Source organism: Fukomys damarensis, unplaced genomic scaffold (genome assembly GCF_012274545.1).
Source record: "Fukomys damarensis isolate Sample0158 unplaced genomic scaffold, DMR_v1.0_HiC HiC_scaffold_17, whole genome shotgun sequence".
In the NCBI taxonomy this organism is placed as follows: domain Eukaryota; kingdom Metazoa; phylum Chordata; class Mammalia; order Rodentia; family Bathyergidae; genus Fukomys; species Fukomys damarensis.
The window spans coordinates 25,184,271-25,207,675 of NW_022900929.1; the positions used below are offsets into that span (position 1 = coordinate 25,184,271).

The 23,405-nt window shown below is 52.6% G+C and overlaps 2 protein-coding genes and 2 non-coding genes across 6 annotated transcripts; all 4 read right to left on the reverse strand.

Annotated features, from left to right (window-relative positions):
• Positions 1–7,192: 7,192 nt before the first annotated feature.
• Tbrg4 (transforming growth factor beta regulator 4) lies at positions 7,193–16,264 on the reverse strand. Of its 3 annotated transcripts, none has more exons than XM_010624915.3 (11): positions 16,152–16,264; positions 13,898–14,365; positions 11,310–11,633; positions 10,497–10,668; positions 10,095–10,252; positions 9,566–9,676; positions 8,943–9,087; positions 8,570–8,815; positions 8,350–8,461; positions 8,144–8,258; positions 7,193–7,663 (listed from the first exon to the last, which is right to left on the reverse strand). In XM_010624915.3, exons 2-11 carry the CDS (start codon positions 14,312–14,314, stop codon positions 7,562–7,564), a joined length of 1,902 nt encoding a protein of 633 aa, XP_010623217.1. In that variant the 5' UTR covers positions 14,315–14,365; positions 16,152–16,264; the 3' UTR covers positions 7,193–7,561. The 3 variants fall into 3 exon arrangements, with proteins under 3 accessions (XP_010623217.1, XP_010623219.1, XP_010623220.1); XM_010624917.3 differs by having other exon boundaries at positions 16,148–16,264; XM_010624918.3 differs by having other exon boundaries at positions 16,100–16,264.
• LOC117286624 lies at positions 10,333–10,464 on the reverse strand. Its single transcript, XR_004517785.1, has one exon. It is a non-coding gene; the product is annotated as a small nucleolar RNA SNORA5 (small nucleolar RNA).
• Positions 10,830–10,962, reverse strand: LOC117286625. The gene has a single exon (XR_004517786.1). It is a non-coding gene; the product is annotated as a small nucleolar RNA SNORA5 (small nucleolar RNA).
• A 4,220-nt stretch (positions 16,265–20,484) lies between the features above and the next one.
• On the reverse strand, positions 20,485–21,940 carry LOC104862859 (whey acidic protein). Its single transcript, XM_010625067.2, has 4 exons — positions 21,841–21,940; positions 21,152–21,295; positions 20,773–20,928; positions 20,485–20,559 (listed from the first exon to the last, which is right to left on the reverse strand). Exons 1-4 carry the CDS (start codon positions 21,920–21,922, stop codon positions 20,531–20,533), a joined length of 411 nt encoding a protein of 136 aa, XP_010623369.1. The 5' UTR covers positions 21,923–21,940; the 3' UTR covers positions 20,485–20,530.
• Between the last annotated feature and the right edge of the window lie 1,465 nt (positions 21,941–23,405).

Consider the following 23,405-nt stretch of genomic DNA (forward strand, 5'->3'; position numbering starts at 1 on the left):
AAAAAAAAAAAAAAAAAAAAAAAAAAAAAAAAAAAAAAAGCCAAAAAAAAAGTAGAGCTGCAGGCAGACGTGGATGGCTTTGTTCATCCTGGCCGTGTAAATTTATCTGGGTGGCCAAACAAGGTGTCCTGCTCAGTGCGGTCCTGTCTGGCCCACTGAAGAGAGAGAGGCCGGGAGCAGCTGCCATGTCCTAAGTCCCATCTCAGACAGAACCCGAGGCCCTGTCTTCTTGCTCCGGGCTCTGCCCAGCAGGGTGAGACACCCACTGGAGTGTCCGGTTGCGAGACTGCTCCTCCCATGACCTGGCAGTGTATGGAGATCCTGGGCTGTAGACTTTTCTCTAAATCCACTCTGCTGCTGCACACAGCTGGTGAGAAGCCAGCCGACGGGAAGCAGCTGCAGGCTGGTGTGTCTCGGGCAGGGCCTGTGTGGAGCTGTTGCGGAGGACCTGTCAGTTCTGGGGTTACTGGAAACTTCAAGCTTGTCAAGCGCCCAGCTAAGGGGAGGAAGTGACCATAAAGTAACCAAGAACTAGGCTGACCGCTTCTGCGCATTGAACCCTCTGGGCAAGATATGATAGGGCCCCACTGAGGCACAGGAGGCTTGGTACAAAGTGTATACCTTTCCCCTGAGGCAGTCCAGGCTGAATTCTCTCTGGGTTCTCTTAAACTCTGTTGTTAAAGGAGGAGATAAGCATCTCTTTGTTTTGAGACAGGGTCTCCCTTTGTAGTTCAGGCTGGCCTTATACTGTGAAGCCCAGGCTTGCCTCAAACTCACAGCAATTCTCCTGCCTCAGCCTTTAGAGGGCCAGAATTAGTTTTGCTCAACCATGCCAAGCTGCTACTACTTGTTTTTACCTGTTGAGTAAAACGTCACAGGTTACAAACTGTTCTGTGGTTTTGGCTTAGAACCTCCCTCTCCATTTTTCAAAGAGCCCTGGGCCCTTCCCTGGAAGAACCTCGAGGATATTTTGCAAGTTTCCAGAAATCTGGGCCCTGGTGCAAGTCCAGGCAGACCAGCAGGCCGGGCACCAAGAGCAGCTGGTCTTTATCCCGGTCTTTGGTGCTTCCTGGAGAGAACACAGTGGAGAGAAGCACAGAAGAGTTTTTAGTGAGGGCTTTGATGTTTTTCTCCCAGTGCATTTTAGAGCAGGGAGGGGTGTTTAAGGAAGCACAGGCTGCCAAGTGTGTTTTATTTTGCTGTTTTAATGGACTTAAATCACTTGGAAATTATCTTTTTTCTGCAACACTGGTAATTTAACTTTTTAAATAAAATACTTATTTTTTTAATTCTTTTTTCCTAGGAGTCTTTCTTTCTTGGTGTTTTGAGACAGGGTTTCACTATGTAGTTCAGGCTGGCTTCAAAATCACAGTGATCCTCCTGCCTCAGCCTCCAAGTGCTGGGACTACAGGCATGCGCCACCATGCCCGGCTTAAGGGATAGTCTTTACTGGGTCCACAACTCTGTCTTGGATGGGATGGAAATGCTGTGTTTGTTGTTAGATGGATTAAAAAGTTAATGCTATACATGTTAGGTGATAGATTGTTGAAGTTTCAAAAAAAGTTTTAAAATGAGCTTTTAGAGAATACACCTATTCTCTAAAGGTGGTGCACACCTGTAATCTCATCCCCAGGAGGCTGAGGCAGGAGGATCACTAGGAGTTAGAGGCCAGCCTGAACTACAAAGTGAGAACCTGTCTCAAACAACCAAAACCAAAAGCAACAGAAAATGTAAGAGGCAAGTTAATATCCTGACAACAAAACTAACAAAGTAACACCAAAACTCAAAAACTATAGACCAATCTCTCATGAATTTAGGCACAAAAATTCTCTCAAAAAAGCATCAGCAGGGCCAGGGATGGAGCTCAGTGGTACAGTGCCTGCCTGGCAAGCTCAAGGCATTGAGTCTGATTCCTGGAACCAAAAAAAAAAGCAAATCAGTCAATAACATGAAAAGAATATACACCATGACCAGGTGGAATGTGCTCTAGGTATGCAAGGCTGGCTCAACACTTAAAAATATGAGTGTGATGTCCAGCACCAACACATTAAATGAGAATGGTGGGAGAGCCCTTGCCCTGAATGCATGAGGCTAGAAAATGTAAGTTGCTGGGATGTGGTCCAGAGGGCAAACAGCAGTGGACTGCAGTCTTGATGGCAATGCCAACCAAGTGAGAGTTAGAAATAACTACTCAGATAGAAATAAATCAGCCGCGCTCTGGAAACCCTGATGCCACCGGCAGACACCATTTACTGTGTGGTGTCAGTCCATGCTGCTGGTTGCTGGTCTCTGCTGTTGGCGGCCACCACTGTGGGATACTCCTTTGTGGCAGATACGGCCAGAGACTGCTGGGGCTGGTCTCTGCTGCTGGTCGGTCTTGGCTGCTGCTGTTTGGAGCTCTTCAGGGGTAACAGCCCCTGAGGTTTATTGCACTTTCTTTTGGAAAGACTGCTCCGACCACCCTACTCAGGATAAAAGTTCTGAGCAGACTTTCAGGATCTTCCAAGCCCACACCACCCAAGAAATAAATCACGAGCAGATTCGCAGGACCATCGGAAAATAAGCAGCGAGCCTTTCTGGACTGACTGGAGAATGCGAGGGGGTTCTGCTTATGCAGCAGCTGCTGGCTTGTGATTGGCCCAAGCAAAGCTCAGTGAACTTGAAGTAGGGTTACACGGAAACAGACCCATAGACAGACATCTCCAAGCAAGTCGGTTCAGCAAGGCTGCAAGATTCAGTCAGTACATGAAAATCTATAGTACGCTATCCACTTGCAATGAGAAATCCAAATTTAATGGGGGGAGAAGGGAAGTAAAAAGAATTATGATGTGCTATGTAAATGTACCAATTCCCTGTGACGAAATTATGTACTGCAAATGCATACTAATAAAAGAATACGTATTCCATTCATAGTAACATTAAAAAAAGAATAAATCTGTGAGTACCCAGCTTTGATCCCCAGCACCACCAAAGTAAATAAAAGTAGAGTGGATGCTGTGAAGGCCTGAGGGTCCCACCTTCTTCTCTGGAGACATGCTTACTCCAAGACTCAAAGAACTGTGAGAGCCCCAGAGCAGCCAACGCCATCCTGCAAGACATGCAGGACGAAAAGTTGCCATTTAAAAACTTACTACCAAGCAAATGAAATTGAGATGCTGCACACAGATGCTGAAGAAAACAGACCCAGGAGTGACTCAGGCCTCATGGGCAGCTGACCTATGACAGAGGTGCTGGGCGGGGGCCGGGCGCAGTGGCAGTTGAGTGTATGAGTGACACTGGGAGGCTGTGGTGCAGCTTGGTGCTATCCTAAGTGCCTGAGCAACACGCCCAAGGCCTTCCTCACACACACACATGCAGGAACATACCACAGCACACACACACACACACACCCAAGAATGAAGGTGACACTTGGTATTATACAAAAAAAGTAACCAAAATACAAGAGTGAAGAAAATTATAAAACTCTTAGAAAACAGGACTGAATCTTCATGATCTTGGACTCACCAGAGGCTTCTTAGAAATAGCAGCCAAAGCACAAGCAAGAAAAAAGTAAACTGGACTTCTCCAAAATTTAAAACTTTTGTGCCTCAAAGAATACCATGAAGAAAGTGAAATTATGCTGTTGGGTATGGTGGCACATGCCTGTAATGTAGCTACTCAGGAGGCTGAGGCAGGCGGATTCCAAGTTTGAGGCCAGAATGGGCTACTTAGTGAGTACAAGGCCAACCTAAACTATATAGTGGGATCCTATCTCAAAAGACAAAAGAAAGCTATGTAACTGGTTGATAAGTACATGGCAGGATGCACACTATAGTTATCACAGAACTGGAAATCAAAGCCACCGGAAGACCCCACTTCACACCCCTAACAAGGCCCGGACAGCTGCATGACATGGGCTGCTGGGCAGAGCTGCGGCTGGAACCCACGTGCATGGCTGCTAGGAGTGTGAGCCGTGAGTTGCGGCTTTAGGACACCGAAAACTCGACAATTCCACTCTGGGCTGTACCTCCAAGAAAGGAAAGCATGTCCATGCAGACCTGCAGATATCCCAGTAGCACTATTTACATTAGCCACAGTGACAGCCCTATAGCCACTGATGGACGAGTGGGTGAAGAGAACGCGGAAGGATGGCCCTTGGACTCCACAGGGTCTGCTCTGGGATTCCTGGTGATGCCCATGTTGCTGCTAAAAGTGGCATCTTTGCACAGAGCCTATGCAATCCTCCTATTTGAATTCTCTAGATTACCTGTTACCTCCAGTACAATGTAAGCACGACACATTTTAAGACCACATGGCTTAGGGAATAACAAGGAAAAGTCTGTGTATATTCAGGACAGATATCTCTTTTCTACCCAAGAGTCTCCATTTGCGGTCAGTGAATCTACAGATGCGGAACTCAGATACAGAAGGCTAACACAAAAGCCACGCAAAGGAGTATTATACGGCCATAAAAAGGAACGAACACTGATACATAGTAAAACACGGATGAACTATGTAAATATTACACTGAAAGAAGCCAGTTGTAGAAAAACATGTCCTGTACAGTTCCATTCACACCCAAGAGCAGAAGGGGGAAATCTATAGACTGGCAGATTAGTGGTTGCCGGTGTGGTGGTGCATACCAATAATCTGAGCACTCCGGAGGCTGAGGCAGGAGGGTTGCTCAGTTTGAGGCCAGCCTGGGATGCACAGTGAGTTCAAGGCCAGCCTGAACTACACAGCAACACCTTGTCTAAAAAGAAAAAATTAGTGGTTGCTTAAGGATAGGGGGCAGGGAGAGGGTATACGGAAGCAGTAAGTAAAGGGCAATTCCTTCCTGAGGTAACAGAGGGTTAAAAATTGACTCCAGTGAGTGCACACACCCATGAAGAAGCTGAAAAACTAATGAGCTACACATTTTCTATGGCATCATATTAACCAATACTTAATGGCATTAATGACATTGTCTATAAACTTCATGTAATTCAATTAATAGATATTATTTCAAAAAGCTGTTAAAAAATGTCAGGTGCAATGAGACAGCCTTTTAACCCCAGCTACTCAGGAGGCTGAGGCAGGAGGATCACAAGTGTGGGCTCAGGCTGAGAAACTTAGTGAGACCCTGTGTAAAAAAAAAATTGAAAATAAGGGGTGGGGATGGCGCTCAATGGTGGGGTAGTTCTAGGTTCAACCCCCAGTACCACCAAAAAAATAAAAAGGGGCACAGAGGCCAGATCTGTGAGTCACTAGGAGTCCAGAAGAATAAGACAAATGCATAGAGTTCAACAAGACCACTACAAAATCAGCCCAACTGCCACACATGAACAATCAACTTAATACAACTAAAAACCACGCAACGCTGTGGATGTGTTCAACAAAAGTCACAAAGCACTGCGGACACCAGGACCGAAACAGACAGGCATGTGCCATGTGCTCCAGTGAGAAGTGAAGGCAGCAAAGGGGTTGGGTCTCCTCTGATGATCACAAACTCAGCTGGTTCTAGTGGATAGGCCTAAGAACTAGAGTTAGGCTACGGTGACACATTCACCTCACTCACTCAGTGATTTTTTTTTTTTTTTTTTGAGACAGGGTCTTACTTGGCAGTTCAGGCTGGCCTTGAGCTCACTACATAGCCCAATAGCCCAGCCTGACCTTGAATTCAGTGATCCTCCTGCCTTAGCCTTCCCAGCGTTGGGTTTACAGGCATGTGCTGCAACAACCAGCCAAAGGCTTGTTTTCTAGCAACAACCACCAAGAATGAGATATTGTGATGTTGCCAGAGGGGCAGATGACACAGCAACAGCTCAAAAGCTAAGAGCCACACGAATATGCTGAGCCTTTCACAGGAGCACAAAAGCCAGTCAAGGGGCAAAGACAAACTGGGTATGTAGGGCGCGGAGGAATGAGGCACTCGGAGCAAACTCAGCTCAGGAGCTACTGGACACCAAGGGGCCAAACTCCCTCGGTTTTTCCATTTGACAAGAGATCTTCAGGAGAACTCTTCCTTCAAATGGATCATGGTCTTGGGAGTAAACCAGGAGTGGCAGCACTCTTAGGAAAATGAGTCTCAGGACCTTTGGTCAGGGCATAGTCTAGCAAACCATAGGAGACTCACCACTGCACTTCATGAAAATTTAAACTTGTGCTCTGCACAAGACCCGAATGAGGGGAGGAAAGACAAGCTACAGAAGGAGAGAATGCACAAATCACACCCAGGGGGCCGGGACCAGAGCACAGGCCGATGTGATGCCTCACCAGAACTGACAGCAGGTGCCTTTCAATGTATCAGAGATGAGAAGACAGATGCCTGCATACTACTGCCAGAGAACTGCCACTTTCAACAGTATTGCTCCAGACGCAGAAGCCACTAACATCTAAAACTCAGTAACACCACCCCACACTGGTGAGGAGAGGACCTGCCCTTTCTCCCACTCAGGTAAACAGCTGTGGTCTCTTCACACCATCTTGACATGTGAACCCCACAGGCCTGGGCAATGGAGGACTGAGATGAACTTACAGGAAAACTTGAGATTTTGGCGGTCACTTTATCCATCACTGCCCCCAGCTGGCCTAGCGTGGGCGGATATGGAGCCATAGCAGGGAACGTGTCTCTGAATCCAGACCAAAGGCAGCAGCCTTTGGATCACAGAGCAGCAGCACAGACTGAAGTGCAGGTGGCCCAAGATAGGTGGCCTCCAGCCTGACCTCTGCCCCTGGCACTTGGCCCTCCACTGAAGAAACCACTCCAGTGTTTAGCAACTGTACAGCGACCCCAATTACTTAAAAGAAAATCCAGTGGGCTGAGCAGTGAACAGGGCCAAACTTTATTTCCTCAGACAGTCCTGCCCAAGCGGGTCCCACAGCCCCTCAGGCCTGGCGCTCGGCCCTGACGCTCCACTTGGGAGGTGCTCTTCCTCCCTGGCCCCTGTCCTCCACTGTCACCAACTGCCCGAGGACAGAGACCTGCTCCTTGCTCCAAGCCAGGCAGAGGACTGGGCTGCTCTTTACAGAGGCAGGGTTAGAGTGGGTGCACAGGCGGCTTATTCCCACAGCACTGTCACGGAGGTGAGTCACAGCCCCAGGTGCTCACCTCTTTGGCCCGGGACGAACAAAGGGATCTGGTCAGGTGTTTCTGGGCCGTGCGACAGCTGAATGGGTCTTTTCTTCCCAAGTTCCACCCAGCCCCTCACCACCTGTCACCGCAGGCCTTGAGGGGCCTCATCCGCCAGGCTGAATCCTAGGACGCCACCCTACAGGTGCAGAGGTCAGCAGGGTGATGACCAGGTGTGACAGGGAGGGGCCTCAGAAAGAAGCCAGGACACAGCAGAGCCCTGCAGACCCACACTATCCTCCAAAGCAGAGAGCTGGGTGGAAACACAGGTGCACACGCGCATGTGACAAAGCCTGGGAAGCCACCTGCTGCTGACAGCAACACTAAAATTTATTACTCCCAAGAGGCCACTTGTCCCTCGTGGGGAGCAGGTGGCCACCCTCCAGCTTGGCTGAAGGTCTGTCCTCAAGTGTGACCCCTTTGACGCTGGCCTGGGTGAGCCCAGGGCACTGTCCAGAGAGACGCAGCACGTCACTTGGCCAGCTCCTCAGCCACGGCTTTGCGCATCTTGTCCTTGAGGTAGGCATTTTTCTGCCATTCAGACTTCAGTTCCAGCCACTCATAGTAGGGGACCTGGGGGAGGCAGTGGGGATGGTCACACGGGCCAGGGGTAGACTGCCCTTGCCTGGCTGCTGGCTCTGTGCTCACACTGACTCAGGAGCTGAGAGCTCTGCCCCTCATCCCCAAGGCCCACACTGGGGTTGTGAGGAGAGGCCTGGCTGTCAGCGCCAAGGAGGCCCGCGCACTGCACAGGGCCTAGTTCAGGTGCTAGGTTTTAAAGGACTGGGAAAGACAAATGTCACAGAGAAAGAAAACATGACAAAGACCACAGACTCGAAAGCCAGACCTTCACTCCCTGTACCTCAGTTCCACAGCAGCTCTGCAGGGCCTTTTCCAGGAGCCAACATCAGCACCCACAGTTGCAGCCCCCCCACTAGAGGGCTAGGAGCCCGCCCTGCCCACCTCCAAAGCTGGACAGGGCTTGGAGACTTCTGGACCCAGCTGTCTGTGAGGCTGAGGCCCGGGGACCCTCCCTGTCCAGCAGGTACTCACATCTACCAGCAGAAAACCTGCAGCCTGCAAGTGCCGCCGGGCCAGGACGAAGCGGCCCAGCAGGTCTCTGCTTTTGCTGATGAAGTTGGGGAACTCCCAGAGCAGGAATGCAAGCCTGGGGAGGAAGGAGACAGTCTGCTCTGTAGCCCTCTTGAGAGGCGGGACCCCGTGTGCACCGCCTGGGGACTGTGTGCCTTGTCACCCACCTCTTGGCCTGGGGGGGCAGTGGCCGGCTCCCAGTGGGCTGGGCAAGGTGAGGCGCAACAAAGTCCCTTAGCGGCAGGAACTGGCCATCAGCATCCAGCAGCACTTCAGCGTCTGGGAAGGGAGGATGCAGGTGAGAGCCAGTTTGCTCCGCCCCCAGAGAACCCAGGGCAGGCGGAGACAGGAGCAGGGCAGCCTTGTCCCGGCCACGGGGGCCCTCACCCAGCACCCAGCCGTACTGCGTGACCACATCAAGGCTGCCCCGGCTGGTGCACCCCAGCAGCCCCTGCAGCATCTGCCGCAGCTCCTTCTGCAGAGGGGTCACCTTCCGGTCTGGGGCAGGGGGTGTGGGGGTCACAGCTGCAGCTGACAGGAAGGGGCCCAGGTACTCTGGGTGCTCCAGCTGGGCAGTGGCGTTGATGTGCAGCAGCTTCTGGAAGGTGTTCTGGTCCCTTGGAGATGTGGCCCCTGTGGCAGAGGAGAGTGAAGGGAGGGACACAGAGGCCCAGGCAGGATGGTGGTCTCCACCTCCCCTCTGCAGTCGCCTGCTCTAGGCAGGAGGCCACTGGGCTGTGGGGGTGGGTGAGGGGCTCACCAAGAAACCGTGTGTGGAAGCTGGGGTCCAGGACAGCCCTCAGCTCAGCTGTCTGCACCTGCTGCAGCACGCACAGCGCCCACACCGCGTCCACTTGCAGGGATGGCTCCAGGCTCGCCAGCGCAGGTACCAGCCTCTCACGAACCTGGGCAGACAGGGAACACTGAGGAAGCCAGCGTGGCCCAGGGACAGCTACACCAGAGGGCAGACCACAGCCAGTGACACTGCGGCGCCCTCCTCAGGGCGCAAGAGGGCTGCCTGGAGTGGGCATTTAGCTGGGTGCCCCAGCACCTGCCTCTGTGTTCTCCTGCAACGCCTCCAGTGGGTGCCGGGACAAGAAGGAAGTGGGGACCCCTGGCTGAATGGCTCCAAGACAGGACCAGGCAAGTCCCCAAGGGTGTGCCAGGGAGCCTGTGAGGCCCAGGTCTTCATAACCCCCATGGCCTACAGCTGGTACAGAGCAGGGAAACATGCGCAGTGCGTTTGTCACAGGACTGGGAATGTCTGCTCACAGGTGTCCCAGGATGGCCATCGCCCGCCCAAGTCAGGTGCCGTGGTCCCCATCCTGTCACTCAGGCCAGGCCACTCCTGGGATGGTGGCAGGGGAAGGCTGGAGCCCGTACCAGGCGGAAGAACTGCTCCTCTTGCTCTGGATGGAAGTTCAGACGGGCAAACGCCAGGAGGATGCGGCATAAGTGGGGCACGGTGAGGTCTGGGGCTCTGTGCAGGATGTGCTGGGCCAGTCAGAGGTGGCAGAGGGACAGGATGAGCTTCAGCCATGCCTGCCCCTTTGCCACCCAGTAGCACCCACTCACAGAGAAAGGGCTCTGGAAACCAGCTCCGCAATGGTGACATCACAGATGCCCCCTGGTGTAGGTCACGATACCACCGCAGTGGCCAGCAGCTGGGAGAGCTCCGTGGGGACACCCAGACAGGTCCTCTGCTTTCTCCACCATCTACCCAAGACTGAAGAAACCTACTACCCCTTTCCAAGTAAGCCCGAGAAAAGGAACTCTGCACCTGCTCCCCACAACTGTGTTCTCAGACCGACTTTGCGACAATGGTGACAGTGCCTAAAAGGCCTCTGTGCTAGCCTTGGGCTCGGGCCCAGACAGTGCACGAGTTCTTGTGCCCAGGGTTGTGGTGGCTCACCTGGACAAAGGCCTCAAACAGGGGTAGGTTGAGCCACTTGAGGAAGGCGAAGGATGTGGTGCAGTGGGCCACCTCGCTAGGTGTCAGGCTAGGTATGAGGGGCAGCAGGTCGGCGGCCAGGCGCTGGCACACTTGGGTCTGATGGAAGCTGAGTTTGCCTTTGGGACAGAGCAGAGCACAGGGCTTGGCTGGGGAGGGGAGCAGCTACCTGCTGCCTGCCTCACCCGAGGTGCAGTTTCAGTGTTTGTGACCAAATTTATCCCTGTGCCCAGGCAAGGGGAGCAGGGCCCATGAGTCACAGTGTTTCTGTGGCAGCCTTCTGGGCCAGTGCCTGCCACATGAGGCAGGCACCGAATTTGACACAGCTGCAGGCCTGTGGGCTGCAGGCTCCCCGCCACTCACTGTAGGCATAGGCCAGGTCCAGGAGCACAGCTTTCGTCATCGAGAAGGGCTTTTGCACCAGGTGGTAGGAGATGGCCCGCAGCAAGGGCACCGACCGCCGGCTCTGAGCTGCCAGCGTCAGGAGCACCTTCTGTAACTCTTCGGGGCCAAACTGCTCCACCAACTCCAGGCACTGTCAACCACAGCCGTGCAGGGGTGAGCTCGATGGCCCAAGATGGCAGGGACGAACTGGGGGCAGGGGTCCCATCCAGTGCAGCCCCTGTGAGACAGCAACTGGGCCTGAGCTGACCCCACACAGCCCGTCTGTCTGTGTGGGGCCTGTCTCCCTGGAAGCCTTGTTCGAGGCCCAACTTATTCTCAGGTCCCAGGTGGGGACCCAGAGCCCATGAGCTGCGGAGCCTGCTGTGGCAGCCATCTGAGCCAGCCCCTGTCGCAATGAGACGAGGGCCGAATTTGACTGACTGCAGGGTACAACAGGGCTGGGAAGGAGAAAGTGACAGGGATGGGATGAGGGGGGTGACACGGCATTTCTGGGAGCGGTCCAGACAAGAGACTGTGTAGGCACAGGGTTAGGAGACCCAGGAGTCACCCAGGGAAGCAGTGGCTAGGACAGGGCTGGGGTGCTGCAGGACTGAAGAGGCCACAGAATGAACACCCGCAGCTCTCTGGAGCCCTCTGGTCTCTCCGTGGGTGACACCTGCACTCCTGGACCAAAGGTTCCGGAATTCCCATCCCCAGGCACATGACACTCCCCTTCCCCAGAGGACTGTCACCCGCAGACAAGCCCAAGTGCCGGCTGCTCTCAGCCCGTACCTTGTCTTCCAGCCGGGTCATCAGCGACTCTGAGAGGTGGCCTGCCTTCATCATGACGGCCACCAATGTGTGGCTATCCTCGATCTCCGTCCACCGCCTTTCTAGATGCACCAGGAGCTTGGCCAGCAGCTCCTGGGGGTGCTGCCCTTCCTTGGACGCGGCACAGGACTCTGCCAGGGAGGCCAAGTGCTTGTACTTGAGCCTCCGAAGGCGCCAGTGCACCTCCTGCTCCACTGACTTCAGTGGCTGCATGGTGCTGGGTACCTCCAGCATGTACAGGCTCCTCAGCAGCTTCACAAGTGTCCCGTGCCACACAGAGGATACCTGGGGGGGCATTTACACAAAGGCTCATTCACATGTGGCACCCCAGCGACCCTGCCTCTGGGCTGCAGCTGCCTGTTCAACAGGAGTTTAGAGAACAGTTAGTGCCCACCTCTCTTAACAGCTCCCTGAGCCTGGTCCTCCAGCCTCAGGGAATGGTTTCTGTTCAGCGTGGCCAGGATAGTTTGCTATTGCTTGCAAGCAGGATCCCTGAGCTCTAAGAAATCTCCAAGGTTTCCTTGAGCACCCCTGACTGCCCAGCTGTACCACAGACTGTGGTGCTGCACACAGCTGCGTGGTACAGACCTGACCTGTAGGTAGAGCTGGTCCAGCCCATGGCTGTGATGCGATGGCGGAAAGGAAGCTTCTGTCACTGACTGGACTTTTACATAAAATGATAAATAACTGAGATGCTCCCCAAAAACAAAAACAAGAAAACCCTAAGTTTCTAGTTTCTCAGGAATGCAACCACTGCTGTGAGAAGGGCGGGGCTCAAGTGCACACCACCCACCCCTCCAGCTGGGCGCAGGAACCTGGGAGCCTTGAACTGCTGCAGAGGCAGGTCTGCCTTGACATGCGGGTGTGCCCACGTGTGTCATGTGAGCAAAAGCATCCTGGAACTGCCATGCTCTGGAGCCCCAATACCCTCATGGGCGGCACCCTGAGATGCCTCTGAGTACTGGGCATCTTCTTCTTTACTTCGGTGCTGGGGATTTAACTCAGGCTCTCCGCACTGAGCAGCACCTTATTTGTCTTTTCATTAAGTTTATTGGTACTTTTTAGGTATGCAGTACAGTTGCATTCATCACTAGGATCTTGTACCTTTACACGATGTATCTTGGTTCTTATTTTTACCCCAATCCTTTTAGTTTTATTTATTTTTGGGTACCAGAGATCGAACTCAGGGCCTTGAGCTTGCAAGGCAAGCTCAGTGCCACTTAGCTAAATCCCCGCCCCTTTTTTGGTTTTTACACAGGGTCACCCTTTATAACTCAGACTGGCCTCAAGCTTGCAGCCTCTTAGTCTTCCTGTCCCAGCCTCTTAAGTGCTGGGATTACAGGTGTGCACCACCATGCCCAATACCTTTTAGGGTCTTGATAAATTGCCCTGGCTAGGCTAGAAGCTGGAACTAGCCCATGTCAGCCTCTGGGTGCTAGGGTTACAGGTGAGCACCACTGCATTCAGCTCAGGCATTCTTCCTGCACAGCCCACACGAGCTGTCCACATTGAACTCCACTGAGAGTCTGTGGGTGCCCAGCCCCACCCCTTCCCTGCACCACAGGGAGCAACTCTAGGTCTTGAGGAGTGGCCAGGGCCACAGGTCAGTGTGGCCCAGCCCCACTCTTGGAAGATAGCAAGTGGTGAAACGGGAATCCAAATCTCTTCATGCTGATCACAGCCTGTCTTTTTCTCCCCAGTGCTCAGCAGGAAAGAGATGCACATTTGATCCCCCCACAACGCAGAATTATGTACACGCACTTAGCCTAAAAAAAGTTCCAGGAGACAGGCTTCCTTTTTACTAATGTGTCTTCTACACTTCTCTACTTCATTAAAAAATAAGAGGCTTGGGCCAGGCAAAATGACACATGCCTATAATCCCAGCATGCTGGGAAGCTGAGACAGGAGGGTTACAAATTTGAGCCCAGCCCAGGCAATTTACAGACTTGTCGAGACCCCATCTGGAAAACTAAAAAAGGGCTGGGGATGTAGCTCAGTGTGAAGGCTGACTTAAAAATCTACAGTTTGAAAAACATGTAGCACAACCTCCTCCTCACCTTGGCTGATACTTTCCTCACAAAGCAGACCAGGGGTGAGGGCCAGCTCACCAGGCCAATGGCCCAGGAAAGCACTGGCATGAAAGGGGCTTTCCTCACCTTGAGCAGAAACTGGCTCCCACATCCAGTGCTGCCCCAGCTCAGCCACACTTGGCTCAAGCCCCAGGGAACCATCGGTCACACCGCATCTCCTCTAGCCTCAAGAGCGGCACCCAGCCAGCACCTGGATGCTTGGTGGGGGTGGGAACCTAAATCAAGGCCATATGTCTAGGAGGCAAACACGGGAAGAAATGAAAAGAACCAGACTTGTCTTCTGAACTTCTGTGACCATGTGTTTTGGTAAGATGAGAACAGCAACAATGACCTAACAGGACTCTTGTGAGGACTTCCAAATCTGCCAAAAAACACACGCCACAAGATGCTGGGCTCCTGTCCAGGTGGCGGTCTAGATGCCCTCTCCTTGTCAAGCCGCAGAAAACACATGGTACCCACCTGACTGCTGACCAGATGGAGAAGCTGTTTAAAGCGAATGTCCTGTATGAGAGAGGCCTTGTCCTGTGGCTTCTGGAACAGCAGGTGAGAGAGCCGGATAATAATGATGGCTGACTGATTGGACTGTAGGTTGTGACTGCCGTCCAGCAGCTCAAGCAGCTCCTCTGGCCTGGTGGCCTTCTGGATGAGCTGGTCCACCTCTTGCTGGCTTGGTAAAGGGATGAACATCTGCTCCTTTTCCTTTTCCAACTCCTTCAAGGAACTCAGGGACCAGGAATTGGGGGAGGTGGCTGACGAGGTCAAAGTCTTATGGGCCACCCTGGCAAATTGCAGCTGGCCAGCTGGAGCCAGGGCAGGGGCTAGGCGAGTGGCTTCTCTCAGAAGGTATGAGTACCGCCTCACCAGGTGCACTGCCATGATGGCCCAGTGGGCAGGGAGGTGATACTCCTAGCAAGTGATGCCAAAGCCCTGGAGAGAGAAAGGAGGAACTAGAGGGGCAGTTCCTGATCCACAAACAGGAGAAAAACATGACAAATGACACGGAGTCACAGTTATTCTCTGCCTAAAGCCAGCCTTAATCTTTCTCCTTCTGGCTATTCATACCAGTAAAACTACGTTCTGAAGCAAAAATCTCAATGATGTTTCAGTATAAAAAGCCATAAAATATCAAAACTCATTACAGCTTTGCTTGGAAGGTTTTTAGTCTGTCAGCTTCAGAATCACCTACAAGTGGTTCGACTCAGATCCTGAGGACTACTACCGCCATAAGAATAAATTGGAGTCATTTGTGGTAAAATGGATGCACCTTGAATCTGTAACATTAAGTGAAATAAAGCAGATGCACAAGCTTAAGTATCCCATGTTTTCTCTTACACAGGAAAACCGAGGTATAAATAAACTAAAGAGTAAAATTAAGATAGACAATAGGAAATAGAGATAAATCTTTTGAAAATGTGAAATAGACCAAAAGTGTTGGGGATGAGGGTGTAAAACGAATGAAAATGTTATCTTGTACCAGCTACCCCACAATCAGTGTATTCATCACGTACTGCAAGTGCATACTTAAGTCAGATTCTGCTCAGGCTCCCAAATGGGAATCTCTGCAGGTAAGGAGTGCACAACGTTGATATTTTCATCTCAAGGTTAGGCGGGATTAAATTACTGATTCACAGAGACAGGACAGGATATTCTGAATCAGAATGATTGTACAAAACCCAAGACATACAACCTACACTCCTCAAGTTTCTGTGAATGTATTTTAACACCACACACACAGAAGTGAGCTTTCCCAAACAAAAGTGGCCTACTCGGAAAAAAAAAAAAAACAACCCTTGCTTCACCTTCTGAGAGCAAACCCTCCTAAATCAGTCATAAGAGCACTTTTTTTGGGGTACCGGAGATGGAACTCGGGTCCTTGAGCTTGCGAGGCAGTGGAACCACTGAGCTAAGTCCCTGGCCCTGAGTACTCTTAACATGGCCCTGAATTGCATTCCCAGTTTTTTCTCTCCCTCCCCACAACACCTGCTCCATTCTAATCAGGTTTTGCACTTTCACTCCGATCACAGGGCCTGGCAAAATGCGCTTCATCTTTGCAAGTCCCTAAAATGCTGCCTCCTTTAAAACATGTCACATACCCTTAGGATGCTGCTCTTAATAATTCTGTCAACTACTCTTGCTCCCTAAAGTGTTCAATTGACCTCGTGAAACACATGATCAGGGCCTGGCATCTTGCCAAAGCAGAAAGCACCTTTAATTTTCATCTATTTCCGGAAGTTGGTATATGGCCGACACTTTTTTTTTACGTGAGCAGATTACCGCAGCTATAAAAAGCTTAGTCCATCTAAAGGAACACTTGCCCTAGCCCAACACTTCCTGGTCCTTCGAACTGTAGGAAAGCGTTGGAAAACCTTTCCGGCTTTAATAGTAACTTACAAGAGGAACTTTAAGAATAAAAGCTAGACTTAGGTTTAGGCAAATATCAATCAGCACGCAAGTCTGGTCCTAAAATGCTGAGAGAAATCTGACTGGCTGGAGGCATCCAGGATCACTGCGGGTAGCGCCTCGCAGGCCTGGTCTGACACGGCGGCAACAGCGGCGCGTGCGCCGTAGCTGCCAGGCGCCTCATCCAGCGCCCCACCAAATTCACACTCAGGGCCCACCGGGCCCAGATCCCCAACCCCTCTTCCGGGCCCGCTGCCCTACCCGCCCTCGCTTCTCCTCCTTCCACGCCTATATTCGCGCCCTCAGTACCCACGCTCAGCAGATTCTTCTCCCCAGGAGCGAGAACTACGCGGCGAACGCCGCTGGTGACCTCCATGTGTCTCCCAGACGGTCCCGAACCCACGCGACTAGGCGCCGTGCGTAGGTATGCGGAGCGACGCCGGAAGTGAGGGACGCACTCTACGTCACCGGAGCGCCACCGGCAGCGAAGCTCGTCGCCCACCGCCTGGCCGGAAGCGACCGTTGCCCATCTTTCCCGGGTTACCATCTTTGCTGATCGTTTATGCGACACAATGGGGAATGTAATGAGAAACGGGTGATGGAAAACTTAGAGATAGGAAGGAGAAAAGATAAAGTGCCCCGTACGGAAAGCTGGAAGGCTTGAGTTCTCCTCTTCCGGTATCCCGTAGCTTTAGGGAGGGAGCAGGAGAGATGGTTCTATTGAGGCACCAGGGATTGAACTAGGTCCTTCAAACCGAGTTCTACTGGCCATCACGCCCTCTTGTCCAGGCTTGACTCCAACTCGCGATCTTCTTGTCTTAGACTTCCAGGAGGCTGGACTGTACGGGGGCGCATTCTCTTACCTGGTTTACTTTGTTTTTCCTTGTTGGATTGAGATTCTCACACTTTATACAAAAATTAAATGGTCCCGGAATCTAAATGTTAGCGCTAAAGCTATAAAACTCTTAAACATAGGTGTACTTTTCTGGGGTGGGGATGTAGTCGGAACGTGGCATGTGTGAATTGGTGAGTTTGATCCCTGGAGCTGCGAAACAAAACCCCCTATATTGTCATGGTTTTGGATCCGTGTGTGAGAGGCCAGTGCCGCTGGTGGTAAAAAGAACACAAGTCAAGGACTATAGGAAAGTTAAGAGTTTATTCATACACTGCAGGGGACCAACGGGCAAATTCCAGGAGGGGAATGCATTACCTGGGAGAAAAGCAGGGAGCTTTATATTTGATTTTAATGTAAGGAGGGAGTATAGGAACGTTATCTCAGGAATGCATTTACCATGTCCTGATGATTTTATTGTCCACCCACCTCACCTCTGGGAATAGCCAAATGTTCGAAGACAGTGATGTCTTCTTTTGATAGTGTTCCTGATGTTTAAGGAAAAGGAAAAAAAAAAGCCATAGTTCTTTTCTGAGTAGAATTAACAAATATTTTTAGATTAATTTAAAGACTGGTGGTTAAGGGCATCAAAAAATACGTTTAAATTAAAAGGGGCCTTGACATTATACAGGGACAGAGGAAAGGGTATTCCCTAAGGCAGTGCTGATGAACCTATGGCATACATGCCACACTTGGCTGTTTATATTGAAAGCTCTTAAGGGCTCGCTGTCACTGCTGTATGTGATTAGGTCACCTGGAGATGTATGCATAATCTTTGCAGCCTGCAAGGTGGAAAGTTAATGGTTTACTCCAGACTCATTGCTCAGCTGCAATTTGGCTACTGTAACCCTAGCCCTAGCCCTGGGCCTTGGTGCTAGGTTAATGAGTCGTGCTTTGGCTCACGAAGGCATGGCTGAAACTAAAGAGCCCACCAGGTGCTGAGTTCCCTCCGGGGAATGGGCAGGCCGTGGCCCTGTGGCCAGGAAGGGGCAGGGTGTGGGCAGGTGGAGTCTGCGCTCTTGAGCTTCCTCCAGGCTGCCTGGCCAGCCTGGCCATTCTGGCCTCATTGCTCATGCCCAGAAGCAGTCCCTGGAGCCACAAGGACTGGGCAGGTGCTAGGTGGCTGCCAGCCTGGATGACCCACAACCTTCTCCTGGTGGCCATGTAGCCCTAAGCAGCAGAATCACATCTGCCTCGTGCGTGGCTGGCCATGGCGGTCACAGGGCTCAGTCCCCAGCCTGGTGGGTCTAGGTAGAACAACAGCCCATCTCCTGTCCACCTGTCCCCAGAGCTGGCCTGGCCCCAACAAACACACACTCACACACACACACACACACACATACAGAGATCAAATCCACTGGCTTCTCCTGGTACCACCTTAGTTCTGCTGGAATAGGACTGGCAAACTCCTCTGATGACCCCTCTGCCCTGATGGGGGACAAAGCCCTCTGTTTAGGAATCTCTGTCCTTCCTGCCTCTAGGGGGATCTGAGGTCCAGTCCACTCAGGGCCATGGCCTGTAAGAACGAGAAAAGTTAAAGATTAGAGGCAAGAGCTGGGTGTGGTAGCTCACGTTTGTAATCCCAGCATTTGGGAGGCAGAGGCAGGATTAAATTCGAGGCCAGCCTGAGCTACATAATGAGTCAGGGCCAGCCTGAACTATAAAGTGAGACCCTGTCTCAAACAACAACAACAACAACAAAAAACAAAAACAAAAAAGATTAGAGAAAAGAGCAGGGGGCCAGGGATGTAGCTCAGTGGGGCTTCGCTTGCCTGGCAAGCACGAGGTCTTGAGTTTGATTTCCAGTACTGGGAAAAAAAATAGAGGTAAGGGAAATCGGGTGTGGTGGTGAATACTTGTTTTCCTGGCATTCAGGAGGCTGAGACAATTGCTGTGAGTTTGAGGCCACCCTAGATGACATAGAGACACCCTGTCTCAAAACAAACAAACAAAAAACTGCTCTGGTCCTGGAGACCTTAGAAGTTTGTTTCTCCTCTGGATAAAGGCAGTTATCAGACTCAGCTGGCTGCCTCCATTACCAGGTGGGTAACTCAGTGCCACAAGTTCTAGGAGCTCCGTACCAGGAACTACAGCAAAGGTCCTTGTAATGACCTCAGTGTTTTGCCTGGTGTCTGCCACCTTCGCTCCCTAGGGGCTCCTCTGTCAGTTTAGTCCCTGTGGTTGGAGGCCACTGTAGCCCTACCCAGCCCAACCCAGTTGCAGCCGTGCCAGAGCAGGTGGCTGAATGGGGGACTCAGAGCCTGGTCCCCACTGTGGGGCTCTGTAGGTGGTGCTACGTTTGCAGGTGAGCTTGTGGGACCTGACTGAGCTAAAGTGACTCTATGCTGGCCTGCTAATGGGCCAGAGACTGTGCTTCCCTCTCCTTATCAAACATCAAGAAAGATCTGCTCAAACTTTCATATGCTAATTGCTAACTTGGTTAACAGCCCACCCAGGGACAAATGGTATGACAAAAGGTGACCATAGAACATTTCCTGCATAGGATAAGCAGTGTGTTTGGAATCTTATCCCCTGGTAGTTCTGTGAATACCCTGACCTATGTTTGAACTTTTCTGTTTTGAAAAACCGTATAAAACAACCTCAGCCCCTGAGCGGTTGCCTCTCTGAGCTACTTGGCTTCGGGAGTGCCATCTGGCCAGACTAATAAAGGTCTTCTTATTGGTGTGTTCCTCTCCTGGTGATTCCTGTTCCTCCGTCAAGCTCCCGGAGCCTCGCTGAGCTATAGGTCCCATCATCGTGGAGGCCCTTTTGGCTGTTCACAGATCCCGGAAGTAAGGCCCTGGGTCTTGCATCTAGAGCCCTTGTTGGGCTATAGGACTCAGCATCACGGAGGCCTTTCAGCTGTTCACACTCCGCGGAGTGGAAGTGAGATTTTAGGTCTTACAAGCTGACTGTTGGTGGCCCCTTTCTGGCTTCCAGGGCAGAAGTTTGGAACTTCCATCCTCTGACATCTGGAAGGGGAGGGGCAGGGAGGGGACCCAGATAATTCTGGTGTTAATGGCCGGTGAGCCAATGTCCAAGCCTGGTAGGGAAACCTCTCAGTACTTTGACACTGGAGCTCAGGAAGCTTGGGGCTGGTGAGAGGGGACCGTGGGGACAGACTGTCCTGTGTCCCCTGCCCCCTCAGCCTCACCCTGTGTTCCCTTCCTGCTGGCCTCTGGTCTGAATCCCTAGTGATAAAGGGTTGGGTCCCAGTATAGCACTTTCAGTGAATCTGGGGCCCTCATGGGACACTCCCATCATGGCCCCAGTTTGCAGGGCTGAGACCCTAGCTCTAGGGGTCTGATGCGGACCTGTCCGCTGGCATCACAGCTGGTGTGGGCTGCAGGATGCCCAGCCCATGGTGGAGCTCTGCTGTGCAGACAGTGGGTGGCAGCTACCCACACCCCTTCTGGTCTCCCTGTGCAAATCCGGGAACCATCCCTGTACCCTCTTCATGCTGCCCAGCTTCTGCCCCTGTCCCCTGGCAGGGTCTGGTCACCCTTGGGAAGGGGTCAGAGGCAGGAGGGCCTGGCTGGCACCCAGAGTGGGGTGGGGCGTAGCCTGCCCAGAGTGAGCCCTGCTCTGCGTGCCTGGCTTGGGGTGGCCTGTGTGCATCTGCCCTAGCCCCCTGAGATCCCAGGGGCAAGGCCCAGGTTTACTGTCCCTCCAGGATCCTGGGACAGAGAGACAGACAGACATGAAGTCAAATGGATTTTTATTAGCAGCATCTGGGAGGCATCACGCACTCTTGTGACCCAGGAGGGGAGGTTCAGGCAGGCAGGGAGCCCCGCGGCTTCTCACTGCAGGGGATTCTCTGCAGGGGACACTGTAAGGATAGGAGAGAGACAGTCACCTCTGGGCACAGATCTGGCTGGCAGGGAGGAAGCCCAGCCCTCACCCTCACTCAGACACTACCGTCCCTGGCCACTGCCGAGGGATCGAGTCCTGTAGGGGCCCGAGGGATTGGCAAAGGTCCCCTTGAGCCTCGGGCCCTACCCACAGATCTGCAGAAGGAAGGAGAGCAGCCCGGCCCCTGTACCTGCATTGGGGCCCATACACCGCATGTTGCACCCATCAAAGCAACACCTCTTGTTGTTGGTACAGTCGTTGTCTTTGGCGCAATCATTCTGGAACTTGCACACCTTGGGTGTCAGGTCCGGCTGCACCCAGGGGCAGTTGCGCATATTCTGGATGTCTGGTGGGTAGAGGTGGGTGGCCCTTTGTCTCCGAAACCTTCATGGTCCCCCACTGGGCCCCCTCCCAAAAGACTCCACTTTACCACACTGAAGTTCAGTGTCTGGAAATCCCGGGCAGGAAGTGTGCCCAGGCCTCCCTGCTGTGGGTCTTAGGGCCAAGGCGCAGGGCTGGGGTGGGCACTGATGGAGGACTGGGCCCCTCCCAGCCAGGCAGGGCCTTACTGTAGACTGGGGTCCTGCAGGAGCGGCCGCAGGGGCTGGGGCAGCACACAGCATTGCCGGAGCAGTCCTGGTTGGTGGCGCAGGCCTTCACTTGTTTGCAGGACATCTTCTCAGAGGAGCTTAAGTCAGGGCACATGGCCTTAGCTGTAGGGTGGATGGGGACCCCGTGGTCACCCCTGGGCTCCTCAGGGGAAGGCACAGACAGACACCAGGGACCCAGCCCCTGGTATCCCAAGACAATATTTCTCAGAGGGGAAAAATCTCCCAGATCTGTAATAGCTGAAGAAACCTGAGAAATCAGCAGTGGAAATTAGGAAAACAGTGAGCATGGGGCCTCATTCCTACCATCCCGGCACTCAGGAGGCTGAGGCAGGAGGATCTCAAGTTTGAGCCCAGTCTTGGCAATTAAATGACTTAGTGAGACCCTGTCTCAGAGTAAAAAATAAAAAAGGCGGCTGGGGATGGAGCTTAGTATGAAGGTTGTGGGTTCAATTTAGTGCTGAAAAGAAAAATTAGGAAGCCAGGGCACAGGCCTACTGTAGGAGGAGGGAGTTAGGAGCCTGAGTAGAAGAGAGCACCATCACCCAGCTCCCAGCCCAGGCACCTCTACCTGGGGCTGTGCAAGTGGGGTACGTGGGTGGTGTCACCTGGGTCCCTCTCCACATCCTGGGGTGAGGTGGCTGGGTTACCTGAGGAGCTGGAGTCCAGGTCCACTGCCAGGGCTGCCTCCAGGGTGAGCAGGCCGAGGGCGAAGCTGAGGATACAACGCATGGTGGCGGTTGGTGGCAGGCAGGTGGCAGGCAGCTGGCGGTCTGAGAGCTGGGGTGCATTTAAAGGACCAGCAGGAGGAAGACTGGGGCAGTGGGAGCTGGCACAACCCCGGCTGGGCTGAGTAACTTCCTGTTGGATGCGTGGACAGGCTGGGCCAGGCTGGAGGAAGGAGTGTTGAAATTGAGTCATTTCTTATTTTTTAAATTGCTTTGGATCGAACCTGGGGGCATGGTACGTGTGAGGCAAGTGCTCTACCATGGAACTACAACCAGCTCTTTTCATTTTACTTCTCGATAGGGCCTCACTAAATTGCCCAGTCAGGCCTGGGTCTTGCAACCTTCCTGCCTCAGCCTCCTGAGTAGCTGGTGTTGCAGCTGTGCACCACGGTTTCTGATTTTAAGTAAAAAAAAAAAGTCATTTATAAGGTGACCATTTCCTCTCTGCTTTAAAAGTGCTACATATTTATCATGAGAAAGAAGAAAATTGAGAAAGAAGACACAGGATCTAAGACAAACATAGTTGTCCTTTTGAGGTGTCTTATGGGGATCTTTCAGGGACCCCAGATTTGTCCAGAGTCACATGGGAAACAAAGCAGGAGGTGAGGGTGACCTTGGAGGGTGACCTACTCCTCTTGTGGTCTCATCATTTTCCGCACTTTATTCAGGGCTTGGCCCTGGCTCCTTGCCAGGCATGCGGGGCATGGGGACAGCAGGGCCATCTCTTCCCAGAAGGTCCTGCTGGTGCCTGGGGACAGACTGTGGCTGGGCCCTGTCTCCCTTTCAGGCATTTCCCTAAGCCTCTGCTTGCAGGGCCAGATGGGGAGAAGGTGTGGGCACCTCGGGCAGGGTCCCCTCTGGCAGGCACCCATGGCCTCTCAGTTTGGGACGCAGTCTGTCAGAGCTTCCTGCTACCAGACCTCTCCTCCTCGTGTGCCCTGGGACGCGTGTGGCTCCTGCAGGGCCCTCGAGTCCCCTCCGAGTGGCTTGAGACATGGGTCCAGGCACCCCTCTCCGTGGGCCCTCTCCGTGGCCGGAAGTTCCCTGGGGCTATCTCACTTCCAGGGACAGGAAGTGGCTCGGTGGGCTTGCCAGGCTGCCCATTCACTGTTCGTCCCCACCTACACTGAGGACAGGCTGGGCTGAGAAGGCCAAATCCTTCCAGCTCCTGTGTGGAGTGGACCAAGGGCAGCACTGACCCTCGGTCAGGGCCTCCCCATGGCCCTACACCGCAAGTTCCCTGCCACACCATGGTCCATGCACCTGTGTCCCCTCGGCCAGCTATGCCTACAAATGGGGAAAAAAGGACCAATAAAGGTACTGAATTATTTTTGTTTGTTTTGACCTTTGAGTTGGTTTTGATCCTCCTGCCTCAGCCTCCTATGTGCTAGGATTACAGGCATGCACCGCTGTGTCCAGTGTGATTTTGATTCTTTGTTGAACTATAATTCTCATGCCATAAACCTCGTCCCTGGAAAGTGTGCAGT